General features: G+C 35.2%; 1 protein-coding gene across 1 annotated transcript in view; it reads right to left on the reverse strand.

The window, feature by feature from the left end:
• Positions 1–8,420, reverse strand: part of MS3_00004654 (uncharacterized protein) — a 105,633-nt gene extending 97,213 nt beyond the window's left edge. The window contains exon 1 of the mRNA XM_035731112.2: positions 7,944–8,420. Coding sequence (XP_035588535.2) covers positions 7,944–8,022 — 79 coding nt within the window. The 5' untranslated portion in view covers positions 8,023–8,420. The remainder of the gene's footprint in view (positions 1–7,943) is intronic.
• Positions 8,421–18,073: the final 9,653 nt, after the last annotated feature.

The following is an 18,073-nucleotide window of genomic DNA, read 5'->3' on the forward strand; positions in this document are numbered from 1 at the left end:
TATAGAAGCAAACAAGTAAGTGCCGACAAGAAGAAATACGTGGAAGAACTAGCAACGACGGCGGAAGAAGCTGCAAGAGAAGGAAATATGAAACAGCTTTACGATACAACGAAGAAACTAGCAGAGAAATATAGTAAACCAGAAAGACCGGTCAAAGACAATGAAGACAAACCAATAACTGAAATTCAGCAACAGAGGAGCAGGTGGGTAGAGTACTCTGAGGAACTCTTGAATAGGCCGGCTCCAATGAATCCACCGGACATTGAAGCAGCACACTCAGATCTTCCTATGGATGTCAACCCACCAACGACGGAGGAAATCAGAATGGCCATCAGACAAATCAAGAGCGAGAAAGCAGCAGGACCCGACAATATACCAGCTGAAGCAGTGAAGTCAGACATCGAAGTAAATACAAACATGCCTTACTCTCTATTCAAAAAGGTTGGAGATGAGGAAAAAGTGCCGATGGACTGGAAAGAAGGACACCTCATCAAGATTCCAAAGAAAGGAGATCTGAACAAATGTGAAAACTACAGAGCCATTACACTACTGTCAATAGCAGGGAAAGTCTTTAACAGAGTTTTGCTGAACCGGATGAAAGACTTAGTAGACGCCCAACTTCGAGATCAACAGGCTGGATGCAAACGTAAAGGCGAGGATTAGCAAAGTATAGGCCACATTCCTACGATTGGAGAACATATGGGATTCAAAACAACTATCAACCGATATCAAAGTCAGAATCTTCAATACGAACGTCAAAACAGTCCTACTGTACGGAGCTGAAACTGGCTGAACTACTACAGTCATCATCAAGAAGGGACAAGTATTTATAAATAGTTGTCTATGCAAGATACTCATTATCCATTGGTGGGATATCATCAGCAACAGCTTTCTATGGAAGACAACAAACTAGCTTCCATTTAAAGAGAAAATTAGGAGAGTATATTGAGAGTGGATAAGATATACATCGTGGAAATCACCAAACTGCATCACGAGGTAAGCCCTAACTTGGAATCTTGAAGGGAAGCGGAAAAGAAGAGGACCATAGAACACATTACGTTGGAAAATAGAAGCAGATATGAAAAAGATGAGTAAAAACTGGAAAGAGCTGGAAAGAAATGCTTAGGATAGGGTTGGCTGGAGAGTGCTGATGGACGGTCTGTGCTCCTACACGACGTGTGGTAACAAATCAAAAGTAAGTAATTGAGTAAACCTAAAAGACTATGTTAAAAAGTATTCAGCGGTTAACTTTTAACTCCCTTGATAATAAAAACAGTTTAACCTTCCGACACTTCTGTTAAGTTTAATTACAATTCCTGGACGTGAACTCTCACGTCATTTTACTCATTAAACATTCTATCAACAATTGCTATATTTGGTGATAGAATTACTTGAAGAATTCTCGAATTATTAACTCAGCTGTTTGATACGATTTCTCAACAATTAAATGGATTACCTGTTATTTAACTGATATACAAACGACAAAATTCAGTGAATGATTACTTTCATTTAAACAAAGATGAATAGTAGCTACTAGTGGAATCCCGTTTAAATCACGTTTCATCCTAATTAAGACTCATCACTTGGATGTTCCTCAATCTCAGAGTTGTTGTTCACTCTAGTAGTCAGGTACATGCAACTGAAGAGTTCTAAATAAGATGAAACAAGCGTCAAACTGCATTCCACAGCTAGTCACCATCATCCATTTTTGCTTATAATGAATAGTATTCGAATCATCTATATGACTTAATGAATAAATAACATATCGTGGGTACATGACTTTCTCAGCTATCTGTAACAATATCATAACATCAATAATGCATAAAATGATCATAACAACACTTCATATTTATTTTAAATTCAGTAAAACCGCCATAAATCATTTGAACTATTCAATTGTCAGTGATACTTTGTTTATACTTGTTTCCATTTGAGTGTATGTGTGTGTGTGCATGTGTGTATTCCTTACATAATTTATGTGTACAGTAATAGAATTGAAATGATTTATTTAACAAGTAGCGAAGAACGATGAAAATAATAAGTTAACATGTTCAACTGTAATTATGATTGTAAGAAGGTGAACAAAGTATTAACTATTCAATGATAATAAAACATAATTATATAATTTAATAGTTAAATTCATAAGTCAATTAAAGCTAGATCATCATGGCAAACCTGGGAGTCCTGAACGGCCATGGATCAGCGCTGCTGAGGAGTCCTATGCTATAACGAAACCACTGTCTAGTACTTCCAGGTTTTCCATGATGATCTAGTTTTAATTGACTCATGAATTCAACTATTAAATTACTATAATCCCTACAAAACCACCTTATGATAATGATGATCACATGCTCACTAGTAACTGGCTTCAAGATGTACTTCCCGAAATTCTAGTAAGGAACTGTGATTAGTGGAGTTTAATCCGGTCTGTTGTGAGATATTAACTCACTGAAGACGATAGTGGATAGTGGCTCAATTTCGTGGATTGGTCGAAGTTAGACATTAACACCGTTGGATGTCGGTCCAGTGATCTAGAGGTCAAGAGTTCGCGTTCGAGTTCGAAAGTTCTGGTTTGGAATCTCGCAGGTCGGGGTCGTGGATAAGCACTACTGAGGAGTCTCATACTAGAACGAAACAGTCGTCTATTGCTCTCAGGCTTTCCATGATGGTCTAGCTTTAATTGACTCATGAATTCAACTATTAATTTATTATAATCTCTATAAAACCCCCTTTTGAGAATAATTTTATAAGATGAATCAAGTCAACCATATTGTTTCATAACTGAATAAATTTTAAGCATATTTCACACGCTTACAAGTTTATTAAACAATTTGGATAGTAAATAAAACTGCATTTGAAAGTAAACTACTTCATATGAACATCAGTGCTGTAATGAAATTGTATACCATGAAAACATTGATCATAGTGTATTGAACGAGAACTAAATTAGAGAAACATGAAATACTGTTTCATACAAAGTTACAGAGAGTTTTTGTTGTTGTTGATAAAATGTTTAAACCATACATTACATACTCCATCACTCGTCTTAAAGTTCATCGTTTCTTCATTGCTATTACAATTATTCTCTGTTCCAGTTCTCTTCAATCTGATCTTCCTAACCTTATACTACCTACTTATATCGACAGATATAAGTAGTATACACTAAAATTGGTGGGAAAATATGAGATAATATGGATAGTATGGATAATTGATGGTCTTTTATTTATAAAAGAACACGTACTGATTTTTTAATAATTAGTCATTGTATTTCAAGATTAATCAGCAGCACACAATCTAAACAATCAGTCAGTCAGTCAGTTAGCAACAACGTAGAACTTCGTAAGTACATACATCAGTTCAAGTTGCAATACCACATTAGCACACAGGTACAATTGTCGATTCAAATTCCATAGTGGTAGAGGTAATAAGACTATAAGCAGTAATCGGAAACATTAGGATTTGAAGATGTTATTTAAAGAGTATAAAACAGTGAAATAAATTTGGAAAGAGTAAAAAGAAAGGGATATGAAGAATTCAGAAGATTAGAATTTGAGAGAACACAAAGAGTGGATATACCTGTGCCATTGCAAACGATTTTGAGCCATGTCATTCACGGTCTCTAACCATCAGTTGCTATCATCTCGCGGATCCAAACCAGGTAGTCTACACCTACAAACATGGTTCAGTCCACTTGTCTGTGACTTCATTGACTTGTTCCACGTTTTGGTCTGGCCGCCCATAGCTTTCTTACAACCTACTCCTACACCATAAAACATCGCACGTCGAAGCAGTCGGTGGTTGGGCATACGTAACACGTGTCCCAGACATCTCAACTTCATCATTTTATTTGCCATCCTTACCTAGTACCAGTTTCCTAACAACTGCATTAATTACTCGGTGGTCCCAGAGTATACGAGCAATGTTTCGAAAACTCCTATGATCGAATACAATCGGAAACAATACTGAGAATCAAATCTAGGTAAATTCCATGTATTTATACAACAGTTACCGAATAATTCGAAAAATGCAGAGGATTAAATATTGAAAATGTAATGAAAACAAGAATCTACTGATTTCGTATCACTGCTTTTACAAGGAGAAAAATACATACTTCATTATGTCCTACTTACTGACTTCTCGTGGCGGAGGTGTTTCTTAAAAAACTAAGAGGACGAAAAGCGAATGTCTGGCGCTTTAACCGGGTTGGTGGGGAAGTTGAAAAACCCTGATTTCAAACCAATGATCCACATAGGCTCCAGGATTCTGAGGGAACAAATGGCGTATAAGCCAATCAGTTACCGTGGAATTGAATCTCCTTGCGTTACTCCATTGTCTTGTGGATTAGACCTTTAGATGGCCCCTAACAAAACCACCTGCTTCGGTTTGGGCACCCTGGAAGTATCTCAGCGCTCACATATATCTATGGTTATAGGAATACGGGCTCACCAATTGGTGACCCGTATTTTGGAACACGCCTCAGCTTCTGGTCAAATCTTCCAAAGAAGCCAATTCGAGCCCACGCCTTCGACCATCTCCGTTTGGTTCCGTCGACTTCACTCAACTTTGGCGAAAGCTGGACTGGCCATCCATGCTCTTGTCAACGCACTCAGTCGATATTTTGGTTTCGAATGCTTGGCATACGCTTGGTCTCGAACATGGTCGTTACGGTCGCTTCTGGTCTTTTGGCTCAACGTGGTTTCGTCCTACGTCTGCAGCGTTTCTGGTCCGAACCCCTACAAACGCCCTCTTCAGATTCTGGATACAAACCACTCTGGTGTAGCATGCCAACTCAAGCAATACATACAGCACATCGCTCCTGGTATCGTTCTCCGAAAACGACCTTCGTTGGCAACTCGACGATCAACGATCGCTTTCCTGTTCGCCAATTCTTCCGTCCTACAATCGCTCGTCAGCCGATCAGTCCCACGATTTAAACCGCTATTTATTGAAAGTGTAAACCCTTTCTAGCGGGAGGCTCCTGTAGTGACTCACATTTATCACGAGAACACGACTGGTTTAATAAAAACAATTATTATTATAACCAACTGTACCAGTGACTTTTAATGTGCTTTTGTTTGACTGTGCTAATGACAGCTATTTTGTGCTTCCATTCTTATACTTACACTTTGATTGTGACTTCGCGCGATTTCGGTTACGTTCTGTAACCAAGCTTGTATCCTGGCACGATCTCGGTATCCTTTCGATGCCACGAGATCGCCAGCAAATAAACATCGACTTGGTCCATTAATTGCCTTCTGGTATTTGGCTTCTCGGAGATTTTATGGGTTTCTTTGGTTACGTTCAACTTACGCCTTCTGATTTATTTGGCACGTGTTTCTTGGTAGCGGTGTTCATAGTTAATCTCAACTCGACTCCACGCTACATAGTAATGCTTCAAAGACAACATTCAGACTACACACATTATATAATTTACCACTACTGATTTAAGAGTGCTGGGATGCAAACAAATCCAGCTAATAAATATTATCATTGATTAATCATATTGGCGTGAGTCTTAGAGTCATTACGCTTCACAAACTGAGACAACACTGAATTCTCCTGATAACTATCCGTAAACCAATCATTCCTACTTTTACATTCAACGTGAAATTGTTAACCTCGGATGCTTATTTTGTTAGTGCTAAACTCTTTCATCTCTATATAATATGATATCATATTCTTGTCTTGATCACTAGATTAACAAACAAATCACGTCTTTTTTCAATGAGATTATGTATACGTTCTTAAGAACGATATAGTACACCCCCCTCAAATAAGTACCTTTTGATCAATTCCTATTACAGGGTAACATTATAATGTGTGTGTATGTGTGTGTGTAATGAAACAATTTGCCAAGTATAGTGAATATCTATGGTTATGGGAATGAGTAAGAGATATATGTAAATAATAATTAGTGTAAACTGAAGAGATAATTTTGAATTATTATTTCTGGTTAGCGGATATGAAAAAGATGAATAACAACTGGAAAGAACTGGAAAGGATTGCCCAGGACTGGGTTAAACGGAGAGTGTTGATGGGCGTCCTACGCTCCTCCACAAGGTGTGGTAACAGATGTAAGTAAGTAAGAAGAGAAAATGAGTTAAATTCAAGCTTCTAATCATCAGATATTAATCTAATGGACCAATGAATTTGAATGTTTTCATGAAAGATCGATGAAGAATTATTCAGCAAGATCTATTCTTGAAATTGTTCATTGAGAAGTTAGATTTGATAACAAACTAGTAATCAATCAAACAATACAAACTCGATGAGAATTGAACAAAAGAAACCTTAACTAAATCTTGTCTGTATAGCATTCAATGTCATAGAATACTGGACACTTTTTGATGAAGTTTTGTTCAATGAGCTAAATGGTTTGGTCGTAGAGCTTTTATCGTTCTTCTGAACGACGTCATCAGCACAAACTACAGTTAGAACACTGTATGTCCACACTTTGTTATATGTGAGAAGAAAATGTTAGCTGAGTTGGTGAGACTATAATTTATGGACGAACAAATCAGGTATAAGATAACAGGTCTCAGATTTTAGGCGTGAAATTCACTCATCCATTTTGGTAAATACAGTCTTGGCATTATAGCTGATGTCAGTTTAGTGACAAAAACCCTGAATCTAATTTCTAACTTTAACGATCAACTGTGAATCATCATTCCAATTCCTCACACTGGTTTATAACCATCATTCGATCCTAGTTATTAGGTATACACCCTCAAAGTCAGTCTAGAGTCGTTCAAAGGTCGTCCATAAATTATAGTCTCGCCATTGAGTTTATATTAGAAAGTAGATTTGTCCATTAGGCAGTATTAGAACCCCATAGAATAAGAATGGCTATTGATTTAGATTCATATAAAACTGGTTAGGGTAACAAAAGAAGCTAAACGTATGTACAGTTCCTGTGTTGAATACAAAATCATATGAATTATTATGATTTCTATTGATCGCATGATTCAATACCACACTACATTCTACTGATTAAACTTAACATATTAATTATTGGAAATTAATGAAGAGATTTTTGTAGGTTTTTTTTCGTTACCGACTGGGTTCAGTTGAGTTACCATTGTAATACAAACAATACATTGGACAGTTGTTTCGTCCTAGTACAAGTTTCCCTAGCAATATGTACCCATAATGATATTAGGGATAGAATCTTGAACCTACATGTCTCATGATAAGCGTCTAAACAATCAGATTATTCGGTTAGTTACCAATGGTATACTTTTAACTTCGATTTGATTTCTAAAGAATGCTTTAATCTATAATTATTTCAATAGGATCAGAAGGTCTAAGACAAATTATCACAATATGCATATGATGTTGTAGTACCTTTTTAAATATTGCCTTAATTCTAAAGCAGTATAAGCAAAAATGGAACGTGGCTAGTAGTGTAATTCAGAATAGACGTTTCGTTCTATTTGGGACTTTTCAGTTGAACTTACCTGTAATTCAGAGTTAATATTGACTCTAAGGCTCGAACTCAGTAACATTCCCTTGAAATGTCGTCGTGTTATCCATTAAGCTACTTATTCCTGATAGCCACTTGTTTATGCAATGACTTGAAGTTTAAATTCACTTGATATTGTTTACTTGAATATTTCCATTGATGTTTAGGGCTACAATTGATCAGTCTTTTATTGGCATATGTGTATATTGTCAGAATTGTCTTGCTATTGCCTTAATTTACAAGTAGTCTAAGCAAAATAGATAATACGATAGTGTTTGAAGTAAATAGTACTGGGTTTGAGTTCCAGAGTGAATATTAATTCTGATATACAGGTATATTAAGCTGATGAGTCCTAACTAGGACGAAACGCGCGTCGTGGATTCCACTGCTAGCCACTATCCATCTTTACTTCGAATAATAATGATAATAATAATACACATTATGCAAATTACAAACTTTACATATATAATATAAAACTTACATTGGCCATTACATCTTCGGATTATTTTATCCAAAAATGTATTCTGTGGTGCTACAAGACCTCGTCTAGATCCACTCATTATTATGATGATTATGATTATTATTAAAATAATAAATTGAAATTAAAGATCATATTTCCTCTATTATACATGACCATCATCTTTATCATCATTATCATCATCATCATAGCAGTGGTAGTAGTAGTAGTAGTAATAGGGGTAGTAGTAGGGGTAGTAGTAGGGGTAGTAGTAATAATAATAATAATTCCATAGTTCAATTTCCATATTAATCCTGTTGAATTTATTCCATAGAATACTCTTTCATTGAATAGTCTAATGAATAGTTATACTGTAGTTGTTATGATAAGATAATTACAAAACTAATTAAATATAATCCATTAGATTCTCTGAATTGTATATGATGGATCATTCAAACTGATATCAATACTAATACGAATATGATTAATCATATTTTAATCATTCAAAGAACTTTATAGAAGTAGAATATTCTAGAACAATAACTTGAATATAAACAAAAAGAAGAAGAAGAAGAAGAACGAGAAAAAGAAAAAGAATTAATTTTCTTTTCTTTTAAATATGTCGCTAGTTTATGTGTCATTCTTTTTAGGGTGATGATGATGATGATTACGTAATCTTTGGTTCAATATCCACATGATAAAATAAATTCCATAGTGTTTAATTTTTAAAATGTTTCCCCCTCTCTCTCTCTCTCTCTCCGGTTTCTTTTTTTTATATACAGTGATATAAATCCAACAACATTGTTATTAACTATTCATCATTATTATAGATATGAATCAATGAAGAAATACGATGAATGAATATTCCTTGTGGGATTCTTTTTTGTCGGTGTTGTTGTTGTTGTCTTTATTCAATTCTGTTGATGGTGATAGTGACGATGATGATGATGATGATGATGATGATGATGATGATGATGATGATGATAGTGTTGGTTGATGATGATACTAAGCATGAATTCCATACAGTTTTATGATTATCCTTATTACCCTTATTATTATTATTATCATTATTGTTACCATCAGTGTGATAATTGTCACTATGATTATTATTATTTAAAAATTGACCAATTATTTTTATTTTTCCCTAGATTTCAAATACTCAATTCAACATTTATCCACCCATTCTATACAGTTAGTAGTTAGTAGTTAGTAGTAGTTAAATGATAAATGTCCTATATATCTATATATATGTATATACATATTGCATAAAATGATAATCATTATTGGTAGTATATTATAATGAGTAAAAGCATGTGTCTATAGGGTATGAAAGTGAAGAGTATAAAAATAAAAGGGAAGTATATATAAAGAATGAATTGTGGATTTATGCATCCATGACAACAATCATACACTTATATATATATGAATAATAATACATAGATAGATAGATAGGAAAAAAAAGATCTATGCTCATAAACAACATATACACATACACATACACATACATATACACAAGCATATACATTCAGATACACACATGTATAAACATGTAAGTGAACCAATATACTTTCGTCTATTTATGGATGCGTATTGGTCTGTACATACTACTCATATATATATATATATATATATATACCATAATAGAATGCCCTAAAATGTACAACATTATTTTATAATTAATGATTAGTCAGGAATTGTATTTCTCTTTCGTTTTTTTCTATTTTGTAAATAAAAGTGAGAGAGAAAGAGAGTGAGAGAGGAAAAGATAATTAACATTGTGCTTCGTCACGAATTGATAATAATTATTAGTCTAAATTTATTTAGCTATTCAACTAACTGAGAATTAGACAACCAGTACTTGCTTACTTACTTACTTACTTACGCCTGTTACTCCTCGTGAAGGAGCATAGGTCGCTCACCAGCATTCTCCATCCAACCCTGTCCTGGGCAATCCTTTCTAGTTCCGTCCAGTTGTTATTCATCCTGTTCATATCTGATTCCATTTCACGACGTAATGTGTTCTCTCGCCTTACTCTTTTTCGCTTCCTTTCAGGATTCCAAGTTAGGGCTTGCCTCGTGATGCAGTTTGACGATTTGCGTAATGTATGTCCTATCCATTTCCATCGTCTTTTCCTAATTTCTTCTTCAGCTGGAAGTTGGTTTGTTCTCTCCCACAGAAGGCTATTGCTGATGGTATCCGGCCAATGGATGTTGAGTATCTTGCGTAGACAGCTATTTATAAATACTTGTACTTTCTTGATTGTGGTTGTTGTAGTTCTCCAAGTTTCAGCTCCATACAGTAGAACATACAGTAGAACAACCAGTGAATACTAGGAACTATTAAGATTGATTTAACTTCATACATGTAAAGTATAAGATGATAAACTACTCACTTACTGACTTAATTACTTATGTACGGATGTTACCACACCTCGTGGAGATGTATAGGTTTCTAACTAACATTCTTCATTCAAATTTCTCCTGGACAATTGTTTCCAGTTCTTTCCATTTGTTATTCATCATTTTCATATCTGATTCTATTTCCTCATGTAATGTGTTCTTCGAACTTCCTGTTCTCCGTTTACATTCAAGATTCCAAGTAAGAGATTCCCTATTGATGTAGTTTGATGATTTACCCAATGCACGTTCTATTCACTTCCAACATCTTTTCCTAATTTCTTTTTCAACTGGACGTTTGCTTGTTCTCTCTCTCACAGTACACTGTTACTGATGGTATCCGGCCAATGGATATTGAGTATCATGCGTAGTAGTTCTCCACGTTTCAGCTCCTGCACAGTAAGACTGTGTCAATGTTCGTATTGAAGATTCTGACTTTGACATTGATTGACAGTTGCTTTGAGTTCCATAGTGATCTAAAAACAAAACGCTTTTGTTCAACGTTTGAAGGTCGTGAATTCGATACCTAATCAATTTATAGATCTATAATCCTAAATAGTTCGATAATAGGATTAAGTAGATGTCATATACTTCATAGTTTTTGACGATTGAAAATTCTTAGTTGATAATTAATCTTCAAAGAAGATGTTTTTGATCAATATTTAGCTGAATTTCCAGATTTCGACTGAGCAGGTGATTGGCATACATTGGTTATACAAGTGTTATCATCATAAAAACCAATCAACGTCGAGATGTACAGAACAAACTGTGAAACGCATATGGAGAAATTCGAACACTTCACTTCTATCTGAAGTTTGTGCTGATGATGTCGTTCTGAAGAACGATGAAAGCTCTACGACCAAACCATCCAGCTCAGAGAACAAAACTCCACCAAAAGTTATCACCGTCTTCCTCGTCGTACATTTGTCACTAAAAGAAACCTATTAATGATCTTATCGTCTTATGAAAACCATCCATGAAGTTGTTAAGTATATTTCTGAGAAATGTTGGTAGATTTAGACTTTCCGACTTGAGGTTATTTCAACTGTAGAATGATTTCAGAGCTTTTATCCTTTCCTCCTATTTATTTCTTTTGAAATACAGTTCTCATGTTCAAATTTTCATTAAATTTCTTATTATTTCCATTCATCTATTTATCATAGTGCTAATGTGAACTTGAGAGATGTTAGTTGACATAAACTGGTACTAGATTCTAATATGACTAAGATTGACGGAGATCATATGATGAAATTGAACAGTTCATATTCCTGGTTCCTACTGATTATTGTTAGAGTTCAATTCTTATTCCATAATATCAATTTAACTGATTTCATGTAATCCGCCTTCTTTGTATGTGTTGCCCTGACCTATTTGAAAACAAAAGAGAGGATATATTAGGTATAAAATCATTCCTAATACCCTGTACATCGTAATTAAATCAATTCTTTATATGAAGAGGATCATTTTCTCAAGCATCTAAGGGTATAGTAAGAGAACCTGAGAATCTGGAAAGTCATTTAGGCACGATCTTGGTGTGTGTGTGTGTGTATAGTTTTCCCAACTGTACTTCACTATGGTTAAATAAGCTTTGATAAACATTTGTATCCAACTTATTGAAGGTTTGTTTTAGAAAAAACCATTCCGTTCTAAACTCTTCAGCTGTTATCGAACAACAGAGAGTCTTAAGGTCTTAAGGTCAGAACAATTCCTAGATTATTACGAGTTTTGATTAAGCACTAGGATATTTCTTCAATATTGCTGTCATTACCATTTTCGTATCCAGTTTCGATGGGTATACACGTAGTACCAATTATAGGTGGTTACCATAACTTGGACTAGCTTATCAGAACATCAGTATAGCTCTAAAGTACAGAATACATTATCATAATGATAAGTCTTCTAATTGAACGCTAGATTCGGTTCCTAAGCTCGTGCTACTAACTGCAAAAGCTAAACCTACGCAGCGACTTGAACACGAGAAAGAAGCTGCGAAATTTGAAACAAACGCTTCACTCCAAAGTTCGTTTATGTACAGAAAATCTGGAGTATTTATAGTATTTTAGATGGCTTTGAACTTCCGGGAATTTATGGAAGGCTACTAAACATAGTAGCAGTATAGATAATCATCCAATCAGATACGCGACATGTGACTTTTCTCCTTTTAGATGTTTCTGGCAAACTTTCTACTGAATGTTGATTGGATAATATGTTTCTTAGAGTTTTCAGAGCATTTTTTGGCTTTTTCCGAGGAATTTTATGGATCACCCCAGTACGTACTCGACAACTTATCATATTTCATTCTAATATAGTTTTTAATATCTTTGAAACATTTTTATGTGCTAATATAATGATATCAACACGAACGTCAAGACAATCCTACTGTGCAGGAGCTGAAACATGGAGAACTACTACGCATGATACTCAATATCCATTGGCCGGATACCATCAGTAACAGTGTACTGTGAGAGAGAGAACAAGCAAACGTCCAGTTGAAAAAGAAATTAGGAAAAGATGTTGGAAGTGAATAGAACGTACATTGGGTAAATCATCAAACTACATCAATAGGGAATCTCTTACTTGGAATCTTGAATGTAAACGGAGAACAGGAAGTTCGAAGAACACATTACATGAGGAAATAGAATCAGATATGAAAATGATGAATCATAAATAAAAGAATTGGAAAGGCTTGTCGAGGATAGGGTTGGACTGAGAGTGCTGATGGGCGGCCTATAGTAAGTAAACAAGTAGTATAAATGTGATTATTAATCGTCAATTTATTGGCTATTTTGCAAATGAATTAGATATTCCCACGTATACATTTAATAAATATATTACCATCCTTATAAAATATTCGTATTAACAATTTAAATATATTGTATAAGCCGCTTTTCCTGAGTTCGAACCCTGTGGGTCAGGATCGTGGATGAACACTACTGCAAGACAACCATCCAGTGCTTCCAAGATTTCCATGATGTTCTAGCTTTAAATGATTCATAAATTCAGCTATTCAGTAGATATCTAAATATATATATATATCACCACCCAGTGGTCAAACAATGGTGATTGCATCTCAGCCTTACAGGAGTTCGGTCGCGGACCGGATAGCTCAGTGGTAACGTCTTTGACTGTGAAGCTGGTTGACACGGGATCGAATCCGTCAAGGAGCACCAGTTCCCTCAAGAATACGGGTACACCTTGCTGACGAGTGTCAAGTAGCACGAAACCCAGGTCCAGGGTTTCCTGTCGACTACCTCCAACCACCATCTAATCTCAATATATTCATTCAGATGAGATATTGTTTTCTGTTATGTGTATCTGAATAAAATAATTCTATGGTTGAATTTCTTTTCCTCTTTTGTTTCTCTCTTAAAAATAAATAAGAGATTTATAATACTGGAATAGATAAACCGAGTTTAGAATAATTTAAAAGTCTAACTTGTTGATTATTGATGATTAGGGAGGGGGGCTGAGAAAAAAATTGGATTTGACCAAACAAAAATGACAGTAACTGAGCAGAAACAAAAACAAAAACGGTGAAGAAAAAAAAACTGATTATCGATTTATTCAGATGATGATCAACAATTTAAAGTTCTCAGTGATCTATTTTTAAAATAAGCGGTTAAAATATAAGATTTCATATTTGTAATGTTTAGTGAATGGATGATGTAATTTGACAATTATTGAATTTCACTAGTTGAAATCATGAGTCAATTGAAGCTAGACCATCATGGAAAACGTGGAAGCACTGAACGGCTATTTCGTCCTAGTATGGGACTCCGTGGTAGTACGCATTATATTAGTAATTTACCAAATCAGTCATACTTAATGAAGAAACGATGGGAGAGGTGAAATTGCTCATGTACCTAATCAGCAGAAAGATTGATGAACAAAAAGGATCTGATGAAGATGTAAAAGCAAGTATTGGTAAAGCGATAATAGCATTCTTACTGATCTAGGATTCAAAACTACTGTCAACCAATATCAATATAAATGTCAAGACAGTTCTACTGGATGGAGATAAAACTTCGAGAACTACTACAACCATCATCAAGAAGATACAAGTATTTATAAATAGTTGTCTACTCAAGATACTAAATATCAGCAACAACCTACTGTGGGAGAGTATAAACTAGCTAGGTATTTAGGAATAGGCGATGGACGTGGGTGGGACACATACGCTCATATGAGTGTAATACAAGTTTCCTTGTTCAAAAATGGGAGAATTTCGCTAAAAGATAGACTTCTACTCGAGAACAACTGTATTTTCTCCACGAGAGTCTTCGTCAGCATGTTCTACCAATAAGTGTAAGATACAGATCTCCAATCATCTGCACAACGGGATGTGCTGTGCAAAGTGGAAGAAAAATGGTGCATCTAATGATAACTGATAGATATTACAGGATCCTCAAATACCAACACGTCACAGAGGATCAATAGATGAAGCTACAAAGGATACTTACGTCAGAACATTTGAAAATCTTAACAAAAGCCGTCGAAATATCATGCAAACGACACAGAGAACAAAGGAGAAATTTACCAAGATCTCAAAAGTACCCATAGAAGAAAATACAAACAACTGCGTGGTCAACTTGTCAAAGCAACCACTAACAAACATAGAAGAACAAATGACGCCTCAAAACTGGAATTCTTCTCAGCACTAGAGTCATCACTCAAACCAAGAAATAAGACAAACTATATTGTCGTTAACTCGACGGATGATGAACAACAACCAACTGACTTGACAAGAACAAAAAGGTTTAACGAGACTCAGAAGTAGTAAGGATATTGTCATGTTTTCGGCGGGCAAAGGACTTACCATAGTGATCATGGACAAAGAAGAGCGAATCAAGAAAGCCGACGACCTACCAGGAGATAAAAGCATATACAAACCGATGGACATAAATCGAGTCAAAAAGTTAGACAACCAAATCTCAAAGACTTTGAACAAGCTCGTCAAAGCAGGAGAAGTAACAAAACAAGATCACTGAAGAATGAGATCCGATGGACCAGTGCTCCCTCGACTCTATGGTAAGCCGGAAATACACAAACCAAACATCTCACTACGTCCAATTGTAGCACTCCCCATAAACACAACATAAAATTTGTCAAGAGAAATTTCACGAATATTGAAAAATTTAGTGGTTTGATCCAACCACTTCATCAAATCCCCCAAACAATTCCTTGATCACATTAGGAACATTCAAATAAACAACGACAGTCTGATGATATCCTTCGATCTAACAGCCTTATTCACCTCAATTGAACACTGAGATGTAGGTACATCCAACAAACGAGTCACAAATAGGACGAAACGCGCGTCCTGAATTCCACTGCTAACTATCATTTATCTTTGGCAAGCGAGTTATCTTTTGACTACTAAGTTGAAATTCTTTAACTTATATTTTCATAGCTAGTCACTTCGTGTTATTATGCAACTGTAACGTCCTTGATAAGTCTACACACTTCTAGTGCTCACGATAACTTGGCTAATCTAGAGATTAACACCTTGACACGGTAGGCTCACCGGATTCACCTTAAGGCTAGTACGCGTGAGTTCGAAGTAGGGTACAGAGAAGAAAACCATCCTATCATCTGATTGACTGACAAGCACATGAGTGAGAGAGAAGACTAGTCAACTGGAACACTACTTGATTTATTCTCAATTCTGATCTGGTTACCGATTTCCAGATCAGTGTAGAGAGAGATACATGAATAAATAGATGACTAAGTCGAACACAACGTACAATAATTAGGAAAATACAATTATGTCCAAAACTGGAGATTAACATAGGAAATAGAGTACAAAATAATACGTTTAAATTATAATAGCTTTAAAACAAAGAGGGCTATGGCACTGAATCATACATTAAGCGAAAGCTTATGGTTTGTAGAATAGACTAGGGGCATAAATAAATATTACTGTTTTACAAGCTTTGAATGAAATGAACTAACGTTCCCCCTCCAACAATGGCTTCCATAGTTTGTCAAAGTTTCTTGTTTCTTTGTTCATATCAGCAACCTATATTCTTTACTATCAATTATAACTATTATTAGAGTAGTTTAGTTTTGTCTTTCAGAGCTCTTTATCGAACCTAATCGATGTTACCTAAGTAATACTTAGATTCCTTGAAAGATGTTACAAATCGTAGATGTACATGTTGTTGGTAGTTTTTTCTATATTAGAAGGAAACAACTTTTAGAATCAACATGATTTCACTTTCAAATTGAACCTTCAAAATTAACAAAATTATCCTTTTTCATTATTACTGAACTTATATATTTTCAGTCTATTTATATCTTTTTCTTCCGTTTAATTTCAATAATTTCCCGCCTATATTGATTTATTTGTTTTAAATGATCATATTGACAAGTATGACAAATTATTTCATATGTCTATCTATCTATCCGTCTGTTTGTCTATCTATCTATCTATCTATTTATCATCAGCTGTTATAATAAATAATTGTTCAACTAGGAAACTATTAACTAATTAAATATATCTCAATATAGAAGAGTAAATGTAAATTTTTTGGGCAAATAGATAATTTCAATAGTCGAAATCATGAGTTAATTGAAGCTAGATTACCATGGAAAACCTGGAAGCATTGGATGACAGTTCAGTAGTCTAATGGTTAAGGTCTTGGGTTCGAATCTCGCAGGGGGCAGGATCGTGGATACGCACTGATGAGGTGTCCCATACTAGAACGAAATGGCCACCCAGTGCTTACAGGTTTTCCATGGTGGTCTAGCTTCAATTGACTCATGATTTCAACTATTGAAATAGATATTTGTCTATTTAAAGTAATATATTACTATTCAAAATATCTGAAAATAAATCATTTTAATATAAGAATAATGTGAATGAACTTCAAATTTGATCAACATTAAAACTACTATGGAAAATCTGGAAGCCTTCGATGGTTGTTTCATTCTAGTATGGGATTCCATCTTAGAAGTGCGCATCCGCGATTCCACCTCACGAGATTCGAACCCAGGACCTATCTGTCTAGAGCGTGAACGCCTAACTTCTAGACCAATGGTGTTAATGTCACCTTCAACTAATTCATGTAATTGAACGACACATCCATCATTGTCTTCAGTGATTTACTATCTTACAACAGACCTGGTTGAAATCCATTGGTGATGGCTTCTCACTAGACGTCCAGGAAATACATCTTGAAGGCAGTCACTAGTGAGCACATGATGATTATTATCAGAATAGGGATTTCTGAAGATTGTAGTAATCTTAATGGTTGAATTCACCAGTCAATTGAAGCTAGATTACCATGGAAAACCTGGATGAACGTTTCGTCCTATTGTGGGACTCTGCAGAAGTGCGCATCTACGATTCCACACGTGAGATTCAAAACAAGTATCTATCGGTGTCGCGTAAGAACGCTTAATCTCTAGACCACTGAGCTGGCATCCAACGGTGTTAATGTCTAACTCCAACCAATTCACGAAATAAAATAAACTAATGTTATTCTGCTCAAATCTTTGTTGTTGTTCTCATCAAAAATATCATTCTTATGATGCTAAGTCACTTAAACTAATTGTCACGATACAACTTGTTCGATAGAATTCATTGAGTATCAAAGCCTAGATTAACATAACATTCACCACTGATCAATATCAGTACTTATTAATTTCAACATGGTAAAGAAGATTCATAGCTCAGTGCTATCAAAAGACTCTGCATTTTATCAGCGTCTTCAACAAACAGGACTATAACATCTGTGTGTTCTAAGTCGATAAGT

Source organism: Schistosoma haematobium, chromosome ZW, assembly GCF_000699445.3.
Source record: "Schistosoma haematobium chromosome ZW, whole genome shotgun sequence".
In the NCBI taxonomy this organism is placed as follows: domain Eukaryota; kingdom Metazoa; phylum Platyhelminthes; class Trematoda; order Strigeidida; family Schistosomatidae; genus Schistosoma; species Schistosoma haematobium.